This window comes from Geotrypetes seraphini, chromosome 12 (genome assembly GCF_902459505.1).
Source record: "Geotrypetes seraphini chromosome 12, aGeoSer1.1, whole genome shotgun sequence".
NCBI lineage: Eukaryota > Metazoa > Chordata > Amphibia > Gymnophiona > Dermophiidae > Geotrypetes > Geotrypetes seraphini.
This window is the reverse complement of record NC_047095.1, coordinates 56,841,980-56,855,398: the sequence shown is the minus strand read 5'-3', so window position 1 is coordinate 56,855,398 and position 13,419 is coordinate 56,841,980. Positions and strand designations below refer to the sequence as shown.

Below are 13,419 nucleotides of genomic sequence, written 5' to 3'. Positions count from 1 at the left end.
CTTACCTATCTCTCTGAAGGTTCATTGTTGTGCTTATCCATGCTCTTGGGATATAACCTAGAATGTAAGGGCAGAAGCTAATTAGAATTAGACAGACACCTGGCATTCTATGCAGTGGTAATCTATACGCTAAGAAAGAGAATGTGATGAAGCCATTAGACCATCTAGTCTATAGCCTTTTACTCCTAATGGTATACGTTATACACCACCTAACATCAGGGTTTCCCGTACTTCATTATAGCTAATGGCTCTCTTTGATTAATTTTATTGAATTCTGTTACTATTTATGTCTTCACCAATGCCACCGAGAACCCAACCCATGAATCCAACACTTTTTTAGGCAAGAAATATTTTCTGCTGTTATTTCACAATCTACCCTACTAGAGCCTGAAACTGTGAGCTCTTTGATCTAATGCAGTGGTCTCAAACCCGTGGCCCGCCAGGTATGTTTATCATAATCACAAAAGTAAAATAAAACAGTTTCTTGATCATGTGTCTCTTTAGCTATAAATTACATTATTATTAAGACTTAGACTAAAGGAAAGATTTATAAACTATAAAGAGTTTTACCTTATGCAAAATTGTCATTTCTTTAATAAGACATTAACTATTTTTTCTGAGGCCCTTCAAGTACAGTACTTACAAATCCAAAATGTGGCTCTGCAAAGGGTTTGAGTTGGAGACCACTGATCTAATGCATTCTTTCCTCTCACAATGATAGGCTTCTCGTTTCTTCAGGTACTAGAATGTGTCTATCCTATCCCCCTTACCTTTCTTCTTCTCTGTGGAACACATATAATCATCTGGAGACTCTCTCGGATAGAATAAATAGACTGGAGTGATGCAAACACCATCTAAAAGGCACAAGGTCTACACCAAAAGTGTAGCTCTACTCCGCAGAATGTAGACAGTTATAATAATTATCACCCTCCTAATCTCAAGCTTAATATTTTTAGGCAACATGATCAAGCATTTGTAATATGAAATATGGCGCTCAGTAATGTCTGTATGTTATTATTACTGTTTTATTATGCATGTATTTTTTTATAATCCGCCTTGGACAAAGGCAGACTAGAAATAATAAATTGAAATGAGTGTAGGCGCCTACATTTTTTTTCTTAATTGCTTTTTTTTTTTTAAACAGTGTTTCACACTTAAGTTTGGCACCAGTAGGGCGCTTGCTGGTGCCTAACCTAAGGTGCCCTTTATAGAAAATGGGCCTTAGTCTCTCCTGCTCAGTTTTACCGGATCTTACATTTGTATTTGATTTTAGTGAATCACAACTGGCTATGTAAACACTGTAGAACAGGGGTGTCCAACCTGCGGCCCCGTGAAGTATTTTGTGTGGCCCCGGTCAAGGGCGATGCAGTGTTTTCCTCTGCTGCCACTGGGTGTTTACCATCTTGCCGGCTCCCTCTTCTGTCTTGCTGCAGCATTTGCGCGACCCCAGAAACATTATTTTCAGCCAATGCGGCCCAGGGAAGCCAAAAGGTTGGACACCCCTGCTGTAGAATTATGTCTTAGATCCTTCCTCTGATAGAAGAATATATATATACTTCTACAATTATGGCATAGCCATTTATGATTCACTAATATCAAACACAGACGTAAGACCCAATAAAACTAAAACGAGAGCTTATGTGACATGATGAGCAGGAGCAGGAGTGACCTGCCCTGTTCTTAGGATCATTTTATCTCCCCAAACCCCTTAGCAAAACTGAAATACCTTAATAATCTGTGGAGCACACAAAGAAAATAAAGGAGGTTCCTGAACAAAACTGGGTTTGCAGTAAGAAGATAATGTCAGGAAACATCGGAGGAGAGAGTAGGAGACGGGAACATTAATAGATACATTAATAGATTCAAAGACAGTGAAGCCACAAAATTCCTTGTCCTAAATGATTAAATCAGCATAGCTGTAGAAATCACTGCTGAAGTCATATTGTTGGTAGAGCAGACCCTGGACAAGAATTGGAAACTATGCATGGGAGATTTCAGAAGGGAGTTTAGCTGCTATCAACAGATGCTGGCAAAGACAAACAGCAAGAAGGAAGAAATACGAACGGGCCACATGCAAGCTAAGCTCACCCAGCTCAAGATGATCACAAAAACCACTCAAGGAGAAATGATTTTTTTCAGCCAGCAGGCATTCCTGAAGTGGTAGCAGAACCAGAATTGCAAAGATTCTTGGAGACATGGCTGGGGCAAAGTTTACAACTAAAAACACAGGACCAGGCATCACAAGATAAGCCCACCTGACTATCTAGAGATATAATCAAGACAGATATAATCCCTAGTGGCTTACCCGACACCACTCTCAAAATGGCCACTACAACCTCTAGCAGCAGATTTGTAAGAGATTGTGGTATTCGTTTTGAGAGCAGAGCTTACCTTGCAAATGTGATTGGGAATCACTCCTTCCCCAACAAAGCTAGAGCACCAAGGATTGTATGGTAGTTCAGGATGGGGGGGGGAGCGAGGAAGCACAAACCTTTAATTACTGCCAAGACACTTGGTGCATTTTGGCTTAAACTGAAAACCAACTGAAACTTTTTCAAATGAACATTTTAAGCAAAGACTGCTGAGCCATTTTCAGCACCAAATTCAAAATTTGGACCCAACTGTCACCCCCTAGTTGAAAAGAATTCCAGGAGAAAGTTTTCCATATACTTTCCCCATTATTCACATAAACTTGGCTGGCTATAGCAATACAGGAAAGAAAATGGAAAACAAGCTTGAAAGTCCTATTATGAATCCTAGTAGCTTTCTTAATGGTTCTTGCTAGAAACCCTCTTTTTGTGCTTCGAATATCTTTTTATTGTTTTTAAATCTTTATTCATTTTTTTGTGTTACAACAAGTGTTACAAATTAACTCAAAAGAAACTTAAATACACACTTGACTAACTAATATATTAATATCAAGTTTAACATTAATATAATAATCCCCTGTCCCACCCTCCTTCCCAACCAATAATACATAAATCAATTTTATTATACATTCTTTAAATGTAAAATTAGTATGTAATAATCAAAATTGAAAAACCCACCCCATTTCCCTCTTTACAATTATCTTATCATGGGAAAAGTTCATTAGAGAAATCATGTTAACGGTCTTCTAAGTTTTATTTATGGGAAAAATTATCCTTCTTTACAAAAATCGGTTAATGGTCCCCATATTTTTTTAAAATTATTCATGTATCCTTTGTGTGTTGCAATAGCAAGTTCCATTTTGTATATGTGGCATACCGAATTCCACCAGAACATGTAATTCAATCTATCGTGTTGTTTCCAATTGGATGTAATTTGTTGTATTGCAATTCCAGTTAAAATAAATAAAAGTTTGTTATTACTAGATGAAATTTGGCTTTTTGCTCTCATGGTTGTTCCAAATAATATAGTATCATATGTCAAGGCTACCGGATTTTCTAACAATCTGTTAATTTGGGGCCAAATTGATTTCCAGAATGATAAGATAAATGGACAAAAGAATAAAAGATGATCTAGTGTCCCAATTTCAATATGACAGTGCCAGCATCTATTAGATCTTGAACTATCTATTTTTTGTAAACGAGTAGGGGTCCAAAAAGCTCTATGAAGAAGAAAAAACCAAGTTTGTCTCATAGATGCTGACACCGTACATTTTAGCCTCCAAGACCAAAGTCGTGGCCATTGAGATGCACTAATTTGGTGTTTTATCTCAATGCTCCAAATGTCTCTAAGACCATTTTTTGGTTTTTTATTTATATATCCGGATATTAATTTATACCACTGTGCGGCTTTGTGACCTATTGAGTCCATCTGGAAACATAAGAATTCCAAACTGTGATATTTAGCGAGATCTTTCCATTCAGGGAACCCTTCCTGAATAGATTGCTTCAATTGCAACCATTTAAAATATTGTGTTTTATTGAGACCAAATTTTTGTTGCAATTGTGAAAACTCCAGCAATTTATCATTTTTAATTACATCATCCAGAGTGCGGATGCCTGCTATCATCCAATGTTTCCAGATGACTTTAAAACCGCCAATTTTGATCTTGGGGTTTAGCCATATAGTTTGGTTGGTTGATTTACTAATTGGAATTTGAGTAAGATTACTTATGTATTTTAGAGTTTTCCAGGTATCCATAAATATTTTATGATCTTTGTATAACCTTGGCATCTTGATACTAATTACATGATTAAGACGTAATGGAAATATAAGCCTCCATTCTAGCCAAAACCAGTCTGGAATATTATCTGTGGGTTCTGGGAGGATCCAATACATACCATGACGTAAGATATAGGCTTGATGATACCTATAAAAGTTGGGAAAATTTACCCCTCCCTCCTTAATTGGTTTTTGTAATGACGCTAGAGCAATTCTTGGTTTTTTATTAAGCCATATAAATTTTGTCAAAGTCCTATTTATTTTTGTATAAAACGAATCTTGAAAGAAAACTGGTATCATCCCCATTTGGTAACATACTACAGGTAAAATCATCATTTTTACCGTTTGTACTCTTCCCCACCAAGATAAATGCAAAGGATTCCATTGCTCGCACATTTCTGTTACTTTTTGTAATAAGCATTTTTCATTAATTTTCATTGTTTCATCTACTGTTTTTGTTATCAAAATTCCAAGATATTTAATATATTCTTCCTTCCAAACAAAAGGGAATGTATCAAATAAACCTTTTGTACAATGTATATTTAGTGGAAGAATCTCTGATTTATTCCAATTAATTTTATATCCTGAAAAATTTCCAAATTTCTCAATCAATTCAAGTAGATGTGGAATGGTGGATTCTGGATTTTTCAGATATAGTAATAAATCATCTGCATAAGCAGATACCTTATATTCTTTATCTGAATGAGGTATACCCTGTATCTCCTTAGCTTGTTGGATAGCTAATATTAAGGGTTCTAAAACAATATCAAACAGCAAAGGGGATAAGGGACATCCTTGTCTAACTCCTCTCTGTAGATTAAATTTTTCTGAAAACGTATTATTAATATATAGTCTAGCAGAAGGGGAGCTATACATTGTTTGTATCATTTGTATAAATCCAGGACCTATACCAAACCATTCCATTGCTTGATACATAAAAGGCCATTCTACTCTATCAAAGGCCTTTTCTGCGTCTAATGAAATTGCAAAAGTAGGTTCATTCATTTTCTTTGTTAAATATAACATATGGAATGTTAATCTGGTATTGTGAGATGAATGTCTTTGAGCAACGAATCCTGTTTGATGCATACCTATTATATGGGGGAGAGCTTTAGCTAATCTTAGCGCAAGTATTTTTGCTAATAATTTTCCATCTACATTTATTAGAGATATTGGTCTATAGTTTGAGACCAAAGTGGGATCTTTATTGGACTTTGGCAAAACAATAGTCAAAGATTCTGCTATAGTGCCTTTAATACAACCTTTATTGAGCTGATATTGATAGAGATTTAATAAATAGGGTAATAAAAAATTTTGAAATGTTTTATAAAATTCCACTGTATATCCATCACCACCTGGAGCGGATCCAACTCTAAGGGACTTCAAAGCTGTTCCTAATTCTTTTAGTGATATTGGTTCTTCCAAACTTCGTTTTATATGTTCAGGAATTTTTGGACCCTCTAACATTTTTAAAAATTCAAAACCATCTTTTTCTTTATTTAGATAATTTTCGGAAGAATAAAGAGATTTATAAAATTTTAAGAATTGTTTTAAAATAGGTTCAATTTGTGTATATGTATTTCCATTTTCATCTTTTATTGCTATTAATTTTGTTTTTCTTTTTTTCGCTTTAAGATAGTTTGCCAATATTCTTCCTGATTTGTTTGAATTACCATAATACAATGTTTGTTGAGAAAATAAATCTTTTCTAATCATCTTAGATGAGATCTCATTATATTTACCTTTTAATTTTAATAATTCTTGTTGAATAGAATATTCCCATTTTTCTATAAGTTTTGATTCTAAATTTTTAATCTCTTTTTCTAAGATTAAAAATTGTTTTTTAATTTGTTTTTTTAGAAAAGCCGAGTAAGAAATTATTTGTCCTCTAATTGATGCTTTAAAAGCATCCCATAAAGTTTCTCTGTTAATATCATCATTATCATTTATTTGAAAAAATTCTTTCATTTTTGTTAGAAGATTTTCACAAAAGTTTTGGTCAACCAACAGTGTATTATCCATTTTCCAAATTGGTCTGTTATTATTTTGATCTGTAGTTTTAATTTTGATCCACACTCCACCATGGTCAGATAGAATAATTGGATCAATGGCTGCTTGTGTCACTTGATGTGCAAGATGATTTGAAGTAAAGATATAATCTATTCTTGAAAAAGAATTGTGAACATGAGAACAGAAAGAAAATTCCCGACCATCAAAATGAAGTATTCTCCATATATCTATTAAATCACAAGATTGAATCAAATTATCTAGTCCCATAGATTTCATAACTCTACTTGGGTTTTTATCTAATAAAGGATCCATTACAGCATTGAAGTCCCCTGCTACTATAAGATTTGAAGTAGCCAGTGGTATGATCAGTTGTTGAAGAGTTTTAAAGAATTCATTTTGGTTCGAATTAGGGGCGTATATATTGATTAACGTCATGGTAGTATTTCCCATATTCATTTCCACCATTATCCATCTTCCATGAATATCTGAAGCTTTTAGTTTAAATGAAGCAGAGCATTTTTTATTAATTAAAATAGCAACACCTGCCTTTTTCCCTATAGCTGGTGAGAAAAAACACTGTTTGACCCAGCCTCCTTCTAGCTTTTTAGATTCTATATGTGAAAGGTGGGTCTCTTGTATAAGGCATATATCTGCATCTTGCCTTTTTAAAAATGATAGTGCTTTTTTCCTTTTTATCATATGATTTAGACCGTTAACATTTAAAGACATAATTTTAATATCCATTTGTTTTTAAATTTTCAGGTATTAAATTATGTATATTTTCCCAATGTTTTAAGTATTTCATTTCTCTTTTTTCCTTTATTCCCATGATTTCCTTATATATTTCCCTTTTATTCCCTCCCATCCCTCTTATCCCTCCCTTCCCCCCCTTATTAATTACGAAAACTTGGATACGCAGGTTGAGGTTAGATTTAGATAACTCCGACAAGCTATTAATAATTATCTAAAGTACTACCATTTTTTTTTTTTTGTATATTTTCTTTTATTTTATTATTAATTATAAGAATAAGTAAAAAAATTTTTCATTCTTATGTATTGAAAGATTATTTTCTGTATTTGAATATCTTTAAATCCATAAGAATGATTATATTAAATCAATTATATCTAAGAACATTTCAATTACTATTCCTTTCTTTTCAGGTGGTATATTATTTTTACTTTAAAGAGCTTTCCAATTTAGCCTTTTTCCTCAGAACTGTAACAAGAGTCTCTAGCACAGGAATCCTCTCGTCTCTTATATTCATTATTTTCTTATGATTCACGAGAGAGTTGTCAATTAAGAGAAGCTAACACTCCCATCAGTGTTTTTGTAAGTTCTGTCTCAATAGCATATTCTCTAGACATCTATGATTTTAAAGTATCTGAGGCCTGTGCAGACGAGAGTGAAGTCCTGTGCCAAAAACTCTTCTTTTATCTCCCATATATGATTCCCAGGTTGAACTATTGTGGATACTAAATTCAACTTAATAAATAAAAGAACATAATATTTGCGTTTCAGATTTATTCTTTTCATATATTCGTATTTGAATGCATTTTAATGTATCTGAAACGCAAAATTAAACCCGAAGTACCACCTTCAACCGGAAATACATTAAAACAAATACTTCATTTTTTAAAATCTTCGTTGTGATTGAAGGATGATTTTCTTTCTCACTATTACTCCGCTTTCAAAATTTCGCATTCAATCAGTATATTTTTAAGTTTGATGAAGAAACTTTTTTCGTCATCATTTGAGTTCGGAGATGTGTTTCAAATCATTTACGTTCCTGCCATTAAGTTTATTCTATTTATTCTGAGTAGAATTCTAGAATTTTTGTATTTTTCAGTTTTCTTGTTTTCCATGGAGAATGTTGCAAGTTGTTTAGGTTTTTTAATTCGATCCTTGTGTGTTCTTTTTCCATTGCTTTCCGTTTTGATCTATCTTTAACCGTCAATAGTCTTTAGTATGAACCCATTAATTGTTCTTTAGATTGTCATAGGTTGCTCCAGTTGATTTATAAATTCCTGTAGTTTTTTTGGATCTGTAAAGTTTTGCGTTTTGTTAGCAACGGTAACCTTCATAATTGCCGGGTACAGGAGCCCAAATCTAGCTCCTAGAGATCTTAGTTGTGGTCTCATGTCTAAGAATTGTTTTCTTCTTGTTGCTGTTTCTTTTGCAAAGTCCGGGACAATGTATATTTTTGAATCTTGGCATTTAAGATTTTTGATTTCCTTGGCTATTTGGCATATTTCAATTGCTTGTTGGTGTCTTAAAAGTTTGAAAATTAAAGTTCTTGGACCTGTTTGAGTGTTATTTCTTTGTGTTGGAATCCTATGAGCTCTTTCAATTTCCAATTCCGTTTTAAATTTCAGTGGTAGTATTTTAGGTAGAAATTTTTCAAGAAATGCAATCGGATCATTCTTTTCCACTCCTTCAGGTAATCCGATTATTCTTAAATTATTCCGTCTTTCACGATTCCGGCTGTCTTCAAGATTTTTTTTTATCTCTGTTATTTCTTTCCATATGATTTTGCTGTGATTCATATCTGTATTTAATTGTTCTGTAATATCTTCTAATGTTGAAATTCTATTTTCTGTGATGTCCACTCTTTTAGTTAGGATTGCAGCATCTTCCATTGCTTTTTGTAGTTTTTTGTTACTATCTAAGACAATTTCTTTTATTTGTCTTAGTTCTTCCATAACATCCAGATTTTTTTTCTGTTGGTAATGGGATTTTAGAGGGTGTACCTGGCTCTGGTTTCGACCTCTTATTGCTTCCCGATGTTCCAGCTCCCAAGTCAGCTTTATTTTGTTTAGTTGAAGTCATATTTCAATATATATTTTAGTTTCTTTAAGAATATTTGGTAGTAATTCTTTTAATATATTTGCATATAAGGAGCTGTTTGTTTATCCAACCATCCGTCTAAGCCACCTCCTTTTTTTACAGTATTCTTAAAGCAACTGTAAGTTATTTGTCTTAGGTTCTATTGCTGTGAGAAGAAAAAAAAAATATCGGTAGTCTTTCTCTTTCTTCTCTTTCAAGCCCAATCTCAGTCTCAGTATTCTTAAAACAACTGTAAGTTATTTGTCTTAGGCTCTATTGCAAACTCGTTGTTGGTATATAGCCTGAAAAAATTTGCAGCCTTCTTTTCTAGCTCTTCTCTTACAAGCCCAATCGCAGCTTTTAACGAGGAGAGAGCAATATTCCATCCAATATATTTACTTTAATCTTTCAATGTGCATGTATATGTATTTCAGTTTCTCTCAACTGCCTTAATGTCACTTTTCTTCAGGTCAAAGAAATTACCATTCCTTTTATTTGTCCTTTCTCAGAGCCCAAAAACCTACAGTCTCTTATATCTGAATCTCTTGAATTACAGCAGTATAGATTGACATTTATACTGATCCTTCACAGTTTATTTTTGAAATTAGCAGCAAGGAAATAGTTAAAAAAAAAAAAAAACCGTTGCCAAGTAAATTTCACTGCAGACCTCTCCTCATTTCCAGCAGAGGACAGCTATTTCAAAGCAGCCCATTTCCTTAGTTTAAACAGGCATCAGGCAAAAAAAAAAAAAAAAACCTTTATCCTTGTCACTAGGCAGCTCATCGGTAGAACCAGACTTTGTAAATTTTTCTTTTCCGATCCAAGATGGCCGCGGTCGTGGTGCACCGAGCAACCGTCTGTAAACCCCCACCTTCGGGAAATCTTTCCTCCTGCTCTACGCCAGAGAGCTTTGATCGTGCTAAAGAGTAGGGGAAGGAAAGTCTCCCTGGCCTCACGGCGTCCCGGACCAGCCCTCCCTGGCAACACTTAAAAGTCAATCTTGCAGCCTCTGCCTGGGGGACCCAATCTTGCCGCCTCTGTCAGCGGGAACCCGATCTTACCGCCTCTGTCAGCGGGACCCGATCTTGGCGCTTCTGCCAGCGGGGACCCGATCTTGCCGCTTCTGTCAGCGGTCCTGATCTTGCCGCCTCTGCCTGGGGGACCCGATTTTGCTGCCTCTGCCGTTGAGATGGATTCAGCTCTCCACACCTCGCTTCCCAGTAAACAAACGAAAACGGCACCTCTTTCTCCGATTTTCCTCTTCAAATATCTCTTCAACTTAATCAAAAAGGCAAATTCCAATTTATTATACCATTAAGAACGTTTTTTTTTTTTGTAGTTTTTCTGAAATTAAGCTTGTTTGTACGGAGCTCTTTCTTCATCCAACCGTCATCGTTCGCGTCCAAGCCACGCCCTCGAATATCTTTTTAGATTATGACAAACATTTTACCTTTTTTTGATAATATCCACTTTTAGGAACTACAGAAGCCAAAACTGTGCGATTTCTTACATTTAAAAAAAAAAAAAAAATTAATTGCTTTTATCATCTTTAGCTCTACAACATGTTTCCAATGGCCAATGTATTATCAAAACAGCACAAAAATATAACTCTTTTGGACAATAGCCAATAGAGTCCAAACAATGAAATCCAATATAACACACTTAATCCCTTTTACTATTTATCTCTTTTGCACTTTATATCATATTAATATTATATTACATTTTATCTATTATTGGGTTGGTTTCTAGGGAGTGTACGTATTTATTGTGTTTTCTCTATCCTTTCTCCCTCGGTGTGCAGGTCTGATTTAAACTTTTTTTCCTGGGAGTGTGATTTCATCCACGTTTGATAACTTTGCAAAGGACTAAATGATGTATGAGGCAGTTCTCATTTAGACTTCAGTCCAGTGCTGGTCACCTATGAGACATGGCCCAAGCCATAAGTTTCCGTTTACTCACCAAGGGCTCATACTGATGTCCATTATTTAAAGAATTTTTTCTATTCGGGTTATATTTTCCCAGGTCAGACTCCTTTTCCGAGGGATTAAGTGTGTTAGCCAATTGTACAATGTATTATCACACAGTGTAAGGGGGAGTTTGGTACTGAGCATACGAATTGCAAAACATACTTTGTATATACATAGATCAATTCTGAAATTATCTGTTTTTTTTGCTTTAGTTTTACAAAGCAAAAAACTCCAAAAAAAGTATTGCCAAAGAAACTTCAAAAGAGACCAACAATAAGGCAAAAATGGTCCAAAGGTTTCGAGAGTGGTTCAGCAATGCCGAAAACGACTCTGTGATTAAATAACATCATTAAATTTAAAGAGTTTAATAGAATTAGGTACCCTCAGTGTGAGGGGTCAGCGACGAGAGAAATCCTCCAACGCTTCACACAACAGGGTAGAGGCAACCAAGCCCCCACCTACAGACCATCATCGGGTACCTTAGTGTCCTTTACATCAAAAATAACACAACCACCATAAAAAACAGTGAACACAGGTGAATTCAGTCACAGCCACCACTCTGGGAAACCCCCCAGCCAACTCCCAAACCTAGAATGAAAAAAGCAGACTTAGCTTCAATGAGTCTTCATCTATCGTCCAGGGGTACAAAAGCAAGGCAGATGGAACGCCGCAGAATACCAGGTCCAACCAAGCCTGGTTTCGGGAACACGTCCCTTCCTCAGGAACCCATAATTTAAAAATCAATGGCGTAAATCCAAGTCAGCTGGAAGGAGGGAGGAGCTCCTGACTCCCGAAACCAGGCTTGGTTGGACCTGGTATTCTGCGGCGTTCCATCTGTTTTACAAAGAGCAATCATTTCATATTAAATGATGCATAACATTTTTGTTGGTTTTAATACAGGTAATAAACAGATAAAATGCTCACCTAAGAAATAGTATGCGACGAAAAAGTTCCTAACAAGATACAGTGACTCCACACAACTGTGTTTAATCAAAGGAGACAAAGACCGTCTGAAACGCAAATATTTATATTGCTAAAAAGAAAAGAAAAAGAAATTACCACATTTTCAATGGAAAAATGAGTTGTGTACCTAAACCATTAAAGCTACTTGTCCACCTGGCAGACCCAAAGGTTACATAGATTAAAATTGTGCTTCTAGGATTCTCCCACTTTGAATGTACAGCAAATTGATTGCACTATGGCAGTGGCTCTTACACTTGTCCGGAGGGTCCCCCAGCCAGTCAGATTTTCAAGATATCCCTAATGAATATGCATGAGGCAGATTTGCATATAATAGGTGATAGGCATGCAAATCTGCCTCATGCATATTCATTAGGGATATCTTGAAAATCTGACTGGCTGGGGATCCCCCAGGACAGGTTTAAGAACCACTGCACTATGGTCCTGATTTTACAACAGGATGCCTAAGTATAAAAGACACAAATTTTCTAAGTGCAACATAGGTCCTTATGTGCCTTTATAAAGTAAGCTAAAATAAACTAAACCTTAAGTTTGTATACCGCATCATCTGCATAAAGATAGAGCTCGGCACGGTTTATAGATAATTCAATAAATGAGGGAAGGACCTAATAAGAAATTAGAGGTTATGAAGAGGATAGCTAGCTTTACATTTTAAATAGGTAGCTTTACGTTTTGGAGAAAAGCCAGGTTTTTAGATGCTTTTGAATAATTGGAATGAGCCTAGGTTCAGCAGCGGGGCAGGGAGGTTATTCCAAAGCTCAGTGAATTTGAAGAAAAAGGATTTCCCTAATTTACCTGCATACATGACGCTTTTTAATGAGAATGAGATATAGAAAGAGAGAAAAAAAGAAGAGAGAGAGGAATAGAGCAAGAAAAAAGAGAGGAGGAGAGAAAAAAGAGAAGAAGAGAGAAAAAAGGAGAGAAAAAAGAGGAGAGGAAAAATAGAGAGATGAAGAGAGAAAAAATAGAGAGGAAGAGAGAGAAAAAATAGGGAGAGGAAGAGAGAGAAAAAGAGAGAAAAAATAAGGAGAGGAAGAGAGAGAAAAAATAGGGAGAGGAAGAGAGAAAAAATAGGGAGAGGAAGAGAGAGAGAAAAAATAAAGAGAGAGGAAGAGAGAAAAAATAGAGAGAAAGGAAGAGAGAGAAAAAAATAAAGAGAGGAAGAGAGAGAGAAAAAATAGAGAGAGAGGAAGAGAGAGAAAGCGAGAAAAAAGAGAGGAAGAGAGAAAAACGACAGAGAGAAAAAAGAGAGAGAAATGAGAGAAAAAAGAGAGAGAAATGAGAGAAAAAAAAGAGAGGAGAGAGAGAAATAAGAGATAGAAAAAAAGAGAAAGAGAGAAAAAAAAGAGAGAGAGGAAGAGAAACTAAACTAAACCTTAAGTTTGTATACTGCATCATCTCCATAAAGATAGAGCTCGACACGGTTTACAGGTAATTCAATAAATGAGGGAAGGACATAATAAGAAATTAGAGGTTATGAAGAGGCTA

The 13,419-nt window shown here is 35.2% G+C and overlaps 1 protein-coding gene across 2 annotated transcripts in view; it reads right to left on the bottom strand.

Moving 5' to 3' along the window:
* Positions 1–13,419, bottom strand: part of NDC1 (NDC1 transmembrane nucleoporin) — an 89,024-nt gene that overhangs the window by 46,326 nt on the left and 29,279 nt on the right. For both annotated transcript variants that reach the window (XM_033916939.1, XM_033916937.1), the window contains exons 6-7: positions 11,875–11,983; positions 6–57 (exon numbers count right to left, since the gene is read on the bottom strand). In XM_033916939.1, the coding sequence (XP_033772830.1) occupies positions 6–57; positions 11,875–11,983 (161 nt within the window). The remainder of the gene's footprint in view (positions 1–5; positions 58–11,874; positions 11,984–13,419) is intronic.